The following is a 15,096-nucleotide window of genomic DNA, read 5'->3' on the forward strand; positions in this document are numbered from 1 at the left end:
CTCTGCCTCCATCAACTGCATAAGGCTAAGCTCTGCCTTCCCATTGCATGAGACTAAGCACTGTCTCTATATTGCATGAGGCTAAGCCCTACCTCCTCAACTGCATAAGGCTAAGCTCTGCCTCTATCAACTGCATAAGGCTAAGCTCTGCCTTCCCATTGCGTGCGACTAAGCACTGTCTCCCTCTTGCATGAGGCTAAGCCCCCGCCACCTCAACTGCATAAGGCTAAGAATTGTCTCCAATCTTGCATGAGGGTAAACCCTACCTCCTCAACTGCATAAGGCTAAGCTCTTCCTTCCCCCCGCACGAAACTAAGCATTGTCTCTCCTTGCATGACCACAAATGTTGGTCTATTCCAAAAATCTTGCATCATTCTTTTCTCTCGAGGCTGGGCTCTGCCTCCGACCTTCCACATGACTAAGATATGTCTTGTCTTATCTCAAACATCATATCTTTGCATCTCATGGGCAGAAACTTAGCCAAATTTTTCGAAGGCGTCATTGTCCGAAGGCATCATCCTCATAACCGGAAGACACCATGCCATGACCTGAGGATCTCTCAATATTGTACATCATTATTCAAAGGCATCATGGTTCAGAGGCACCATCTTCATAGCTCGAGAACATCATTTTATGGCCTGCGAATCCTTTACCGCACAATTCATGGCCCGGGACGTCATGATCTAAGGACGTCATCCTCACCATCCAAAGAAGATCTCCATGGTCCAAAGGGAATTTGCATCATGTTTAAATTTATGCGATAATCTATATGCATGCATTGTATTTTGATTTTGCAGGTGATCAGGAAGCAACCGTTCTCCTAACGGGAGCAATCTTCGCTTCAGTTTCCATTCAACGTTCAATATTTCAAACGTAACCGATCACCGTCCGTTACCCATTCCCATCTGATACCCACTCAAATATCCATAACCGCTCTCAATCACGAGTTGTCCTATCCTAAAAAATTTGTCTATTCTTACAACAACTCCATCGGTTTATTCCACCGTTGGATCCAGAACTACACCTGGCCCTATTCCTGTAAAACCAGGGATATGTAGGCAGCTCAAAGACCAGAGTGCGGCCTATATTTTTCAAAACACCCCATTCTGTTAAAATCGGTCATCATTTCTTTACCCGATAACTCTTTCGTCCTTCCCGGGTAAAGAGGGGCAGCTGTTGATACCCAATTTTTTTCTCATATTTTCCAAATATATATATATATACTTTCAAGATAGTGCAGATGCATCATCATTTGATCTACAAGCATATATAAGTATTTTTCATAATTTTCTATAATTTTTAAGGGCTTTAAATTAATTTATTTCGGTATTTTATTATATATAAATATATATTAATTACCTTAAGATTTTTGTAAAATCTTCCAAAAATAAAAATTTAAGATTTGGAAGTCGAGTTTGTCACACCTCCTTTTTCCCGGGGGAATGGTGTCAAAGGAGTTTTTTCAATTTAAGTGACATTAATCGAAATGGGATATTTTATTAGATTCAGAGTCGCCACTTGGGATAATTTCTGGTGTCCCAAGTCACCGATTTATTTTAAATCCCAAATCGAGGAAATTTGACTCTGTTTTACGGTCTGCGAACACAGAAGACCGGGTAAGGAATTCTGTTAACCCGAGAGAAGGTGTGAGGCACTCTCGAATTCCGTAGTTTTAGCACGGTCGCTTTAATCATACCTGGCTTAATTAAATGGTTTAATTACTCATTTTAGAACCTATGTACATTTACCTTTTTACCGCTTTTAATTGCTTTATTATTTGTAATTATGGAATTATTTTGAAACGAATCACGCGTACGTGTATTCGTTTTGTTTGGTGTGTTATGAATCATGTCACGCGTACGTGTACACAATCAATAACACTTTATTATTTTTAAGGATTGTTTTGTCAAAGTCGCGCGAACGCATACTTTGCCTTTAATTTGGAAAATCATAATTATGTCACGCGAACGTGTACATAATTACAATAATTGATTGGTTAACACGCACCTAAAGCATACTATTGTATTCAGAGTATTTCATTTATTTATCTTTTTAGATCTGAGATATTTATTTGTATATTTTTATTATTTGGTTTACTTATTATTTTTTTGAGTTAATGTACATTGTTCCTTTAGTCGTGAAAGGAAATGGGACAACTTTGGTTTTGATTAGTATTAGGCCAGTAGGAAATAAATTCATTTGGCCCAAATTATGTGCTTTATCTTCAAAGAATTGTATTTTACCTTATGTACTATCATTAATATGGAACAGAATAAATAATTTTGTAAGCTAAGGCATTAAACGTTCACTAAAAGAAACATGAAGAGCTTTGATCCAAAATCATCAGAGGAAAAGAAATATATTCAATAATAAGCATTTAAAGTTTTAACTAATCTTACTAATTAATTGACTTTCATGTATTAAGTTTTCGGTAGAAACTACACTTAAAGCTATACCTAAAGAGCCAAAGAACTGTTAAACTCAAATCGTTAAAAGAATTAATAGGCTTTCAATATAAAGACTAGATATATTAAAATTTTAAGAAAAATACTACAGATACTCTTAAGTTAAATATACTAACGGAATGACTTTTAGGAATAAAGAACCTGTAATTTCTTTAAATTTGTAGACTATCGGGTATATACCCAATATGAATTTTGAATAATAAAATAATTTTTAAAAAAAATTCTTTAACTTAATGCTCTACTGCATATCCTGAACTTAAAATAAGTAAAGCCAAAATTATGCACCGAAACTATTTTAACTCACTTAACAAAATACTACTTATTACATTATCACAAAGAAAAATTAAGAGTCAAATTTAATTAAAACAATAGACAGAATAGGCTCTAAAACACATCAAATTGCAGATTCAAATAGTAGGCAAATAAAATCAAAATGAATAACAAAGTAAGTGTAGATGAACCTTAGTTAAGCTTTCCAATGTCGAAATATAAATTCCAGCAACTATAATACATGAACGAAAATTGTAACCGCGAACCGTATCTTGAAACTGGACTCCTGAACTTTCATTTTTCTCCAAATAAAATTCTTCCTCCTTTAAAATCTCCTAAGGATGATGTTTCTGCGCATGTAATCTTTTCCTTTTTTTGTTAGATGGCCGAATTATTTTTTTTTATTTGGCTCCGTGTTGTCTATCTCTACTCCTCCCTTTTGTGTCCTTTTATATATGAAAATGGGATTATGCATTCAGAGATATGAGGGTGAGATCGTGTGTGTATGTGATGTTGTGGGTGTGTGACCATGTGTGTGCGTGAAAGACTTGGGGACAAGGGGGTTGGGACGTGAGTGAAATGGGGGAAGTGGGGAAGTTGGGTAAGATCTCTTTTTTTATTATTATATAAAATATGTTATTTTATTTACTTCTTTTATTTAAAGAAAAGGTTAGGTAAAATACATAAATAAAAATATGAACCCACTTCTTTTAGACTAAGAAAAATATAAGGAAATTAAATATTTGCATATAATTTAAATAATACTAAGAAAAGATACCATAGCATACTTATTTGAATTCTAATTAAAAGAAACCAAATATTTTTTGTAAATTTTCTTTTCTCTTGTAAATAGAAATAAACTTAGACCCTAAGAATGTGAATATTTTTTTTTTTTTAGTTTTTAATATTTATTTTTTCAAATAAAACCTATTAAGAGTAAGATAAAAGTTTAAAATATTAAGATTAGACCTAAAAGAAATATTTTACACTAAAATAGTATCGAATTTGGGTGCGGTCAAAAATTAGGTGTTCACAGCATGCCCCTCTTTGCTTGGAAACATAAAGAGTTTTCAGGCAAAGAAAATGAACAATGTGACTGATTTTTGACCTCACTATTATTTAAAAGGGAAAAGAAGTTAAAAGAAAAAGATGTACCGAGCCTTGATTTTAGGCAGCCTACATATCCCGGGTTATAAGGGAATCATGTCACGTGTAGTTCAAGTGGAAGAAGAGTGATGGAGTATGCTTAGATGGAGAATCGAGCGAAGTTCCGTTGAGGTTCCGGTCCGCGGTCCCTACTATTACAGGAAAATAAATAGAAAATTACATACTCTTGAAGTCTAAGAGTTATAAAATTCCTATCTAAAAGTCGTCTGGAGTCTAGTCTTGATTCTTGAGTTGCTTATCCCATTGACTTTAGACTGAAACTTGATGCTCTCGATGCAACAGACTATGAAATATTCTCACAAGCTTGTTTCTTGATCTGATGATGAGAAGATGGATCTTGAGACCCTATGTCTTCGCATGCATTATGTCGAAGTTGGTTGCGGCTGGTGTTGAGATCAAAGGTTCCACTTTCTTTTGGCAAGAGTTGGAATCTTATTTTTGCACATCCAATCCGTGCTTTGCAAAAAAACCTACAAGCCATCACAAACAAACAAAACGAACAAAAATTTCCTGCCCCAGTTTGCACTAGGAAATTTTTGTGAGTTATTGAAAATACATTAACTATCTTTGCTATTGCAAAATAAAGAATTGTAAAAGACCCTTTTTTTTTATAATAGGGGATGTCATACCCTATGTTAATAAGATGGATGGCAACCAAGGGATGTAGTATGCTGGCAATAAGATGAGGCTGGTGGCACTCTCAGATGCTACTAGGGAATGTCGTATCCTATGTTGGCACTAAAATGTAACCAGGGGATGTAGTACCCTGTGTTTGGAAATAAGATGAGGTTCGTGTCTCTCTGAGATGCTACTAGGGAATATCGTACCCTATATTGGCAAAACGTAATGCAACCAGGGGGTGTAGTACCCTGTGTTGGCAATAAGATGAGGCTCGTGGCACTCTAAGATGCTACTAGGGAATGTCGTACCCTATGTTGGCACTAAAATGTAACCAGGGGATGTAGTACCCTGTGTTGGCAATAAGATGAGGCTCGTAGCCCTCGGGATGCTACTAGGGAATGTCGTACCCTATGTTTGCAATAAAAATGAGGCTCGTAGCACTCTAATATGCTACTAGGGAATGTCGTACCCTATGTAGGTAGAAAGTAATGCAATCAGGGGATGTAGTACCCTATGTTGGTGATAAGATGAGGCTCGTGGCGCTCTGGAATGCTACTAGGGAATGTAGTATCCTACGTAGGCAAAACATAATGCGAGCAGGGGATGTAGTACCCTATGTTATAAATAAAATGAGTCTATTGGCACTCTGGGATGCTACTAGGGAATGGCGTACCCTATGTAGGCAATAAATAATGCAGCCAGGGGATGTAGTACCCTATGTTATAAATAAAATGAGTCTCTTGGCACTCTGGGATGCTACTAGGGAATGGCGTACGCTATGTAGGCAATAAATAATGCAGCCAGGGGATGTAGTACCCTATATAGAAGATAGGGTATTGATTCCCTATAATGAAACTAAAAATAACAAAAATCAAGGATTTGAGAACTTCACTTGGTGGTGTTCGTCTTTTCACGAACTGTTTCCTAAAATTGTTATGTTCCTGTTCTAAACAAAAAAAGATTTGTTAGTTTTAAAATGGTGGTCAGTTTGTGGCCTTGATTTCTTGGCGACTTGACCTTGCGTCTATTACACTTGTTAGAAAAACTGACTCCGTCGATGATTGCACAAGTTGCCGGGAGATTCTGTCTTTTCTTTCTAGAGATCATCTTTCTCAACATCAAAACCTAACCATTTTGCGCCTATCACCATTTGTGTTCATGGTGGAAACAACCTTGCTTCCCAAAAATCTTTTAACTGAGTAACTTTTGTTGACCCTTGGAACATTGTTCAGTCCTTCCAGCCTTTTGTTCGTCAGGAAAAATCACATATGGCTTTATGTCTTTGCCCATACGGTTTATGCCCAGCAATCTTTGCTTTATATAACGGGGAAACTGTAACCAATTTTGCGGCCTTTTCTTTGCTTTGCTTTGACAAGATTATACTGAAAGGGACTCAAAAAAGTAATGCGAAAGAAAATAAGAAGGTGAACTAATAGGTATTACAACTTAATCAAGAAGTGTCCCTTTCAGAGGAAAGAATAAGAAAGGACTTATCTAGAGGAAATATGCTGACTTCAATGAACATGACATGCACTTTGGACTGGATGCCCGATCCGTTTGAACCGTCTAATTCTCGACATCTATTGTAAAATTAACTTTGAAACTGAGTTCTTTGTCTTGACCATGCTTGTGTCGGGATGTACGAAGCCTTAAATCGATCAATGATGACCTTTGTAGGTTTTCACCAATTGACCTCTCTCATCTATCTTTCTCTCAACTCACCATTGCCTTATAGTGCCCGTGAGGGTTTTCACCAATAAGACTCTCTCATTTATTTTTCTCTCTTTACAATGACTGAGGCATCACCCGTAGTATACAGACTTAGCATTCTCGAAAGTTGATCAGAAGGTCTTAGCAGGGAAAGGTAAAAAGAAATACTCAACTGAATTACAACTTTTGGACCCATTTTGATAGAACAACCATCGAAAATAAAATAAAACCATGCCCCAGTTTATTTGAATACTGGGGACATGTGGATTTTTGTTTTGGTATGACCGAACCCAGAGTAAGGCTGCCTACGTATCCTTTCGGAATCAGGTCGAACGTAGTTCAATGACATGAACTTGTTTTGATATATATATATATATATATATTTTTATTTTTTTTTGAGTTTTCTTTCTTCTTCTTTTTTTTTTTAAGTACATTGGTTCCAAAAGAGGGGAAAACAAAGAAATATAAACAAGGCTTCAAAGGGATAACTAGGGTTGACCAGTGTTTGGGTAGCGAGAATGATAGCCTTTCGTCATCCCAACCTGAGAATGCTAAATATAAGAATGCCCCAACAGAGCCATGTCAGACATAGTATCTCTTGACCGCATCTGCGTTGACGGATATATCAGTCACCTTTCCTTCTATATCTGCCAAGTGTAGAGCTCCTTTTGACAATACTTTCTTGACGAGGTAAGGACCTTGCCAATTCGGGGCGAACTTTCCTTTTGCTTCTTCCTGGTGCGGAAAGATACGTTTCAAAACAAGTTGTCCTACCTCGAATTTTCTTGGGCGCACTTTCTTATTGTAAGCGCGTGCCATTCTTTGTTGGTATAACTGACCAAAACAAACTGCCGCCAAACGCTTTTCATCAATCAAATTCAACTGTTCCAATCGGGACTTCACCCATTCAGTGTCCTCAATCCCTGCTTCAACAATGATTCGGAGAGAGGGAATCTCAATTTCAGCAGGTATGACCGCTTCAGTTCCATAAACCAATAAGTAGGGCGTTGTGCCAACTGATGTACGGACAGTTGTCCGGTATCCCAAAAGAGCAAAAGGCAGTTTCTCGTGCCATTGTCTAGACCCTTGGATCATCTTCCTAAGAATCTTCTTGATGTTCTTATTCGCAGCTTCAACAGCTCCATTAGCTTTGGGACGGTAAGGAGTAGAATTGCGATGCTCAATTTTAAATTGTTCACATACCTCCTTCATCAGATGACTATTCAAATTAGCAGCATTATCTGTAATAATGGTTTTTGGAATACCGAAACGACAGATAATGTTGGAGTGAACAAAGTCTACTACTGCTTTCTTGGTAACTGCTCTCAATGTAATAGCTTCCACCCATTTGGTGAAGTAATCAATTGCAACCAAGATGAATCTGTGCCCATTTGAAGCTTTTGGCTCGATTGGGCCAATGACGTCCATTCCCCAAGCAACAAAAGGCCAAGGAGCCGACATAGGATACAACTCTGAAGGAGGCGAGTGAATCAAATCACTGTGAATCTGACACTGGTGGCACTTGCGAACAAAACGAAAGCAATCTCGTTCCATAGTAAGCCAATAATATCCTGCCCGAAGGATTTTCTTTGCTAGAACATATCCATTCATGTGCGGGCCACAAACTCCCGAATGCACCTCATTCATAATTATTTCAGCTTCTTTGGCATCCACACATCTCAACAAATTCAAATCCGGAGTTCTTTTGTATAGGATTTCCCCACTCAAAAAGAAACCATTAGAGAGTCGCCTAACAGTTCTCTTTTGATCCCTATTAGCATGTTCCGGATATTCTCTTGTTTTCAGAAACTGTTTAATATCACGATACCATGGTTCACCATCTGGTTCTGCTTCAATTGTATTGCAATAACCATGTTGATCCCGAATTTGAATTTCTAATGGGTCAATGTGAGTATTACCCGGATATGGAAGCATTGAGGCTAGGGTGGCCAAGGCATCAGCTAATTCATTGTGAAACCTGGGAATGTACCTGAATTCGATGGACTTGAACCTTTTGCTAAGATCCTCCACACATTGTCTATATGGAATGAGCTTGATGTCTCGAGTCTCCCAATCACCTTGAGCCTGCCGAATAAGCAAATCTGAATCTCCCATCACCAACAATTCATGCACATTTAGTTTTATTGCCATGTTCAGACCCATGATGCAAGCTTCATATTCTGCTGTGTTGTTTGTACAGAAAAAACGAAGTCGCGCCGTGGCAGGGTAATGTTGCCCAGTAGGTGATACCAGAATTGTCCCAATCCCTACGCCTTTGATGTTGACAGCCCCATCAAAGTATAGTTTCCAAATTTGACTGTCATCTTGGACTACTTCTTCAACTAAATTAACCTCTTCATCTGGGAAATATGTGTTCAAAGACTCATACTCATCATCAACCGGGTTTTCTGCCAGATGATCAGCCAAAGCTTGTGCCTTCATGGCAGTGCGAGTGACATAAACAATATCAAACTCTGTGAGCAAGATTTGCCATTTTGCTAATTTGCCAGTTGGCATCGGCTTCTGAAAGATGTACTTCAGGGGATCCATTCGGGATATGAGATAAGTTGTATAGGCCAAAAGATAATGCCTAAGCTTCTGGGCGACCCAGGTTAAAGCGCAACATGTTCTTTCCAAAAGAGTGTATTTGGCCTCATAAGTGGTGAACTTTTTGCTCAAATAATATATTGCTTGTTCTCTTTTGCCTGTGACATCATGTTGACCCAGAACACAACCAAAGGAACTATCCATTACTGACAGATATAAAAACAGAGGCCTACCAGGTTCCGGCGGGACCAAACAGGGGGATTTGACAAATATTCCTTGATCTTATCAAAAGCTTCTTGGCACTCATCTGTCCACTTGATAGCGGCGTTCTTTTTTAATAACTTAAAAATAGGCTCACATGTGGTTGTAAGCTGCGCGATGAACCTGCTGATGTAGTTCAACCTCCCGAGTAAACTCATGACTTCTGTTTTGTTCTTCGGGGGAGGCAGCTCTCGAATGGTCTTTATCTTGGAGGGATCTAACTCAATGCCTCTTCGACTAACTATAAAACCCAAAAGCTTCCCAGAAGGAACTCCAAATGCACATTTGGCTGGATTGAGTTTGAGATTGTACCTTCATAGCCTTTCAAAGAACTTTTTCAAGTCTTGCACATGGTAAGCTTGTGTTCTCGACTTAATGATCACATCATCAACGTACACTTCAATCTCTTTATGCATCATGTCATGGAATATGGTAGTCATGGCTCTCATGTAAGTTGCCCCTGCATTCTTCAAACCGAATGGCATGACCCTATAACAATAAGTTCCCCATGGAGTTGTGAAGGCGGTCTTTTCTGCATCTTCTTTATCCATCAGAATTTGGTGATATCCGGCATAACAATCCACAAAAGATTGGATTTCATGTTTAGCACAATTATCAACAAGGATATGAATGTTGGGTAAGGGAAAGTTGTCCTTTGGACTTGCTTTGTTTAAATCCCTATAGTCAACACAAACTCTGATTTTCCCATCCTTCTTTGGCACTGGCACAACATTTGCTAACCATGTAGTGTATCGGACGACCCTGATCACATTTGCACTTAGTTGCTTCGTGATTTCTTCTTTAATCTTATCACTCATGTCTGTCTTAAACTTCCTTTGTTTTTGCTGGATTGGTGGAAAATTAGAATGTGTGGGAAGCTTATGGACCACTAGATCTGCACTCAAACCCGGCATGTCATCATACGACCAAGCAAATACATCTCTGTACTCGAACAAAACTTGAATTATGGCACCTCTCGTCTTTTGTTCAGTATGAATGCTTATTTTTGTTTCTCTGGTTTCTTCAGGACTTCCCAGGTTAATTGCCTCAGTTTCATTTAAGTTAGGCTTAGGCTTATTCTCAAATTGATCCAATTCCCTTTTTATTTCTCTAAAAGCCTCATCTTCGTCATACTCAACTTCTTGATTCATTATTTCGAGATTAGACAGCTTTTTAAGATCTGGGCATGAATTCCGCGTGCATGTCATGTTTTTAAAGCCAGCACTATTGAAACTGAAAATGATAAGAAATTAACAAAAATTAGGAAAATAAAAAGATAGAATTTTACTACGAAAATGGAACTTCATTTCATTGAATTTGAAAGGATAGAAGGGTTAACATCACAGCAAAGCGATTAAACTAAAATATCTAGATTACAACCCTTAAAATAATCCAAATACAGAAAAAACAATAAAACAGGCTACCAAGACTCCTTCCTGATGGGAAGAGGAGTTGCTTCCCAGTTGCTGAGCGAGGTATCTGGACCAATCAGTTGAACACTTGCACGGCTAGGGCCCTCCCCAACTTGAACCATATTAATCTCATAGAACATCTCCTTGAGACCCTGGCAAACTCCGTCAATGTCATCCTGAGTAGAAGGATTTTGGACTTCTTCAAATTGTGGCTTGACAAAAGAGTAGGCAATATGAGGGATTGGTTTGGACAGATTCCAACCATTCTTTTTGCGGGCCTTGACTCTTTCTATGTCAGATGATGTTGGTTTAAAGCCCAAGCCAAAGGTATTTTTCTTCGAAAATAGAGCAATGGGGTTCACAATTCCTTGCAGAGAGGATCCCAATCCTTTTCCTGGTTCATAGCCGTTCCTCAACATCAGCGAAGCTACCATCATAGATGTGGCTGAAAGACGGGGATGCAGAATTGGTTTTCCTTCTTCCACTTGGTCCGCCTCTATCACCTCAAATGCTTGATATATGATGGATTCACATCCTTCCTTGGCCTCGATATATGGAATGGATGGGTCTTTATAGACGGATGAGTCGTCCTCCCCATGAACAATAATTTCTTGCCCGTCACACTCGAATTTAACCATTTGATGTAGGGTGGATGGTACAGCTCTGGCCATATGGATCCACGGCCTTCCCAAAAGAAAATTATAGGAAGTTTCCATATCTAACACTTGAAAGACAATGTTAAAATCAACCGGGCCGATTGTCATGGTGAGTTCGATTTCCCCAATAGTGTCTCTTTTTGAACCATCAAAAGCTCTGATGCTGACATTACTGGTTCGAATTCTGTTATTGTCGATGTTCGGCTGTTGTAGAGTAGAAAGAGGACACACATCTACACTTGAGCCTCCGTCAATCATGACTCTTTTTACGTAGTGCCCTTCACATTTGACCATAAGATGCAAAGCTCTATTATGGCCAGCCCCTTCCTCAGGCAAATCATCATCGCTGAAAGTAATTCTATTTACTTCAAAGAATCTTTCAGCCATTTTTTCTAGCTGATTCACCGTTGTCTTTTCTGAGACATATGCCTCGTTCAGAGTTTTGATCAACACACGACGATGCTCTTCTGAATGCAAAAGCAGAGATAACAAAGATATCTGAGCAGGAGTTTTCCTTAGTTGGTCAATGATTGAGTAGTCTTGCAATTTCATCTTCTTAAAGAATTCCTCCGCTTCTTTTTCTGCAACGGGTTCTTTCACTGGCAAGTGACTTTCCCTGGCTTGCTTAGCTTTTCTCAATTCCTCTGGTGAATAACACCTTCCAGAGCAGGTCAAGCCCCCCATTTCACCTGTTTCTTCAACTATCTCTTTTCCTTTGTATGTCACGACAGTCTTGTTATAATTCCAGGGAATAGCTTTTGTGTTTGTCACTAGGAGTTGGGCAACAGGTCGGATCACGACTGGCTCTGTTATATTCCTCAAACCATTATTCGGAATGATCTTTTGAATGCCTCCGGGGATGTAAAGTTTTGGCCCAGCCAATTGAACCTCAACCTTTTTTGTGCTTCCAGGAACATAGAGAATCGTTTTTTCAGAACATGCCAAGTTCAAACTAGAATTCGCACCTTTCACCATCAATGGTGCCAATTGCGGCGGGCTCACTATCACTTTTGGTTCTTGCCCTATGGTTCTAACAACCATCTCTGTCTTGCCAGACTGCTTATAATCCCGATCATCATAAATCATCCCAATAAAATGTGTATTATCATGAGTTGGGAGCGGATTGTTTGTGATATTAGGAGTATCCTCATTGTTTGTTACCACAATTGCCTTTGCTTCAATCAAATTTTCAATGGCTTTCTTTAATGTCCAACAATTTTCAGTACTATGCCCTTGGGTGTTAGAGTGATACTCACATCTTGCATTTGAGTCAAAACCTTTTGAATTTGGATTCACGTAACGCGGCATAATAGGTTCAATCAACTTCAACTGCATCAACTTTCGAAATAGGCTTGTATACGATTCTCCAATTAGGGTGAACTCTTTCTTTGGCTCCTGTTCTCTCACATATTCTTGTCGGGGACGAGGATTATATGGTGCCTGAAAATTCGGCCGGAGTTGACGGGAGCCTTGTGGAATCGGTGCCCGCCATTGTTGGTGATTAGGAGGCCTAGCATAAGCCTGAGCATCAAACACTGTGTATTGTTGCAGGGGAACTGATTATCAGGGACCTTGAGGCGGATAATAATGTTGAAGAGAATTGGATAGTCCTTGTTGAAATTGCACGTAAGAAGGAGCTATTCCTCTTTGAACTCCCCTGAACCCAGATGCCATCATGGATCCTTCCTCCTTCTTTTTTCGATTTCCGAAATTGCCTGACCCGCTTTGAATTGCTTGTGTGGTTGCCTTAAGGGCTGCCTGACTCACAATTTTGCCTGACTTCATGCCATTCTCAACTATTTCACCAATCTTAATCGCCTCAGCAAAAGGTTTACCGATGGCGGCCAACATGTAATGGAGGTAATCTGGATCCTGAGCTTGGAGAAAATAGTCAATCATTTCTGCCTCTTTCATTGGTGGTTTGACCCTAGCAGCATGCTCTCTCCACTTGATTGCATATTCTCTGAAGCTTTCTGTTGGTTTCTTCTTTATGTTGACGAGAGAGGAGCGGTCTGGCACTATATCAATATTGTACTGAAACTGTTGGACAAAATCTTGAGCCACGTCATTCCAAACGTGCCAGTGAGAGATGTCTTGATCTATGAACCACTCTGAAGCAATTCCTGTCAAACTTTCCCCAAAATAAGCCATGAGCAATTCTTCTTTGCCTCCCGCTCCCCTTAGTTGGTTACAATATCTCTTCAAATGGGCAACGGGATCACCATGCCCATCATACTTGTCAAACTTGGGGGTCTTGAAGCCGGGTGGCAAATGAACATGGGGAAACATGCATAGATCGTTAAACGAAACACTCTTGTGGCCCCCCAAACCCTGTATGTTTCTCATGGTTTGTTCCAAGCTCTTCATTTTTCTGGTCATTTCCTCTTGTTCCATATTCTTTTCGGGCTTTTCGATCTCAATTGGGAACACGTTATGAGGAGTGTGCTTGTATGAATCTGGAACCTTTAAAGTCAGTTTCTGGAGAGTAATGTTGGGCATCATGAGCATCCAGCTGTGGATCATTATTGGACTTTTGAGCAAGAGCCGGTTGAGGGACAGTGAAAGTATGGACAATGGGTATAGTAGGTGGGTCATTTCTGAGGGGTGCGATTGGAGGACGTGGAATGGAGGTACTGGGGATAGTGGGAAGGTTAAAGCTCGGACTGAATCCAGGTTGGTACAATGGGTTACTTGTTATGGAGATAGGCACTTGAGTGGCAACTGACACATTATGAAGATTGTCCGAAGGCCCTATGGGTAGTGAGGGCGGTGCTTGTCCATTCACCCAGGCTTGGTACATCTCTGCCAATTGTTGCTTCAACACTCTTACTTCTTCAACCAGTCCTGAACCTTGTTCAACCAATTGTCCATGGACATCATCATTATCTGACTCATTCTCACTGTTGTTTGCCATTCTACTTTTTCCTTTTGATCTCGTGTTGTAAGGGTGAGTCGCCAGTTTAAACCACAAACCAACCACCTCTGTTTTACTTTATCTTTTAAAATGACAAACAACAAACGTGTTAGAGTTAGGCATTTTGCAGATATTAATCACACATTATATGGTATGCACCTAATGCCATTTTCATTTCTAAAATGATCTTGGAAGGCTTTATGTTTCATCCCGGCTTATTGATTTATTGGTTTATTTTCATCTTGAATTTAGCTTCTTTTTTTTTTAAATTATGGTTATGATCGCATCCGATGAGGATTGCCTACGTATCATGACGCCGCATGAATCAGACCATTATGTAGTTCAGGGGAAAATAATAATAGTATATATTTTTTTAACAAAATGAAATAATACAATAACAGAAAGGACATTACATTGAAAATGACTTACCAAACTCTGACAAGACTAAAAGACAGCGATTTTAAAGATTCAACAATGACTCAAACTAAAACATAACTACTACATAAAAAGTTCTAACAACTACGACTATAATTCAACTCCACAATCTTCTGGCTTTCAAACACTGGAACATCTGCACATGGTGGGGCTTGCCCTAGTTGACCCCCTAATGTACGGTACCTCCTTTCTAACTCTGCTGCAAGATGACGGGCAAAAGTAGGTGCATGCTCCAAAAACTTCTCATAATCCATCCCTTGGCAGTTCACATAACTTTGAGCGGTATAAACAGCCAAATTATGAACTTGCTCTTTGAAGTACTGGAAATTCTGGTCTCGATCTTGTAACTGCTGCTGGCGAGTGGTGGCTATCTCCCTTATGTGGCCCTCACGATCTAAGGCTGACTCCAACTGAGCCCGAAGTCTAGCCTGCTCGAGTCTCGCCTGAGCCATCTCCCTATCAAAATCTGCATGCTGGTATTCTCTATTGTACCTTCTCATTTCTTCCAACTGTGCATGGAGCTGAGCTTCTGAATGTACCTTATGGGCCTTCTCTCTCTCGAACTGAGCCCTCTTTTCTTCAAATTGTGTTACTTGGCGATCCTTACTTGATTCGGCCTTCTCATTTAGCTGTACGAT

The 15,096-nt window shown here is 39.3% G+C and overlaps 2 protein-coding genes across 2 annotated transcripts; both read right to left on the reverse strand.

Annotated features, from left to right (window-relative positions):
- Nucleotides 1-995: 995 nt before the first annotated feature.
- On the reverse strand, nucleotides 996-8,396 carry LOC142175287 (uncharacterized). The gene is made up of 3 exons (XM_075241872.1): nucleotides 7,733-8,396; nucleotides 7,073-7,210; nucleotides 996-1,036 (listed from the first exon to the last, which is right to left on the reverse strand). The coding sequence occupies exons 1-3, from the start codon at nucleotides 8,394-8,396 to the stop codon at nucleotides 996-998; spliced, it is 843 nt and encodes a 280-aa protein (XP_075097973.1).
- A 1,849-nt stretch (nucleotides 8,397-10,245) lies between these two features.
- Nucleotides 10,246-13,503, reverse strand: LOC107767021 (uncharacterized). The gene is made up of 4 exons (XM_075241873.1): nucleotides 13,129-13,503; nucleotides 12,736-12,981; nucleotides 10,527-12,630; nucleotides 10,246-10,274 (listed from the first exon to the last, which is right to left on the reverse strand). The coding sequence occupies exons 1-4, from the start codon at nucleotides 13,501-13,503 to the stop codon at nucleotides 10,246-10,248; spliced, it is 2,754 nt and encodes a 917-aa protein (XP_075097974.1).
- Nucleotides 13,504-15,096: the final 1,593 nt, after the last annotated feature.

The sequence above is a fragment of the Nicotiana tabacum genome, chromosome 21, assembly GCF_000715075.1.
Source record: "Nicotiana tabacum cultivar K326 chromosome 21, ASM71507v2, whole genome shotgun sequence".
NCBI classification, from domain to species: domain Eukaryota; kingdom Viridiplantae; phylum Streptophyta; class Magnoliopsida; order Solanales; family Solanaceae; genus Nicotiana; species Nicotiana tabacum.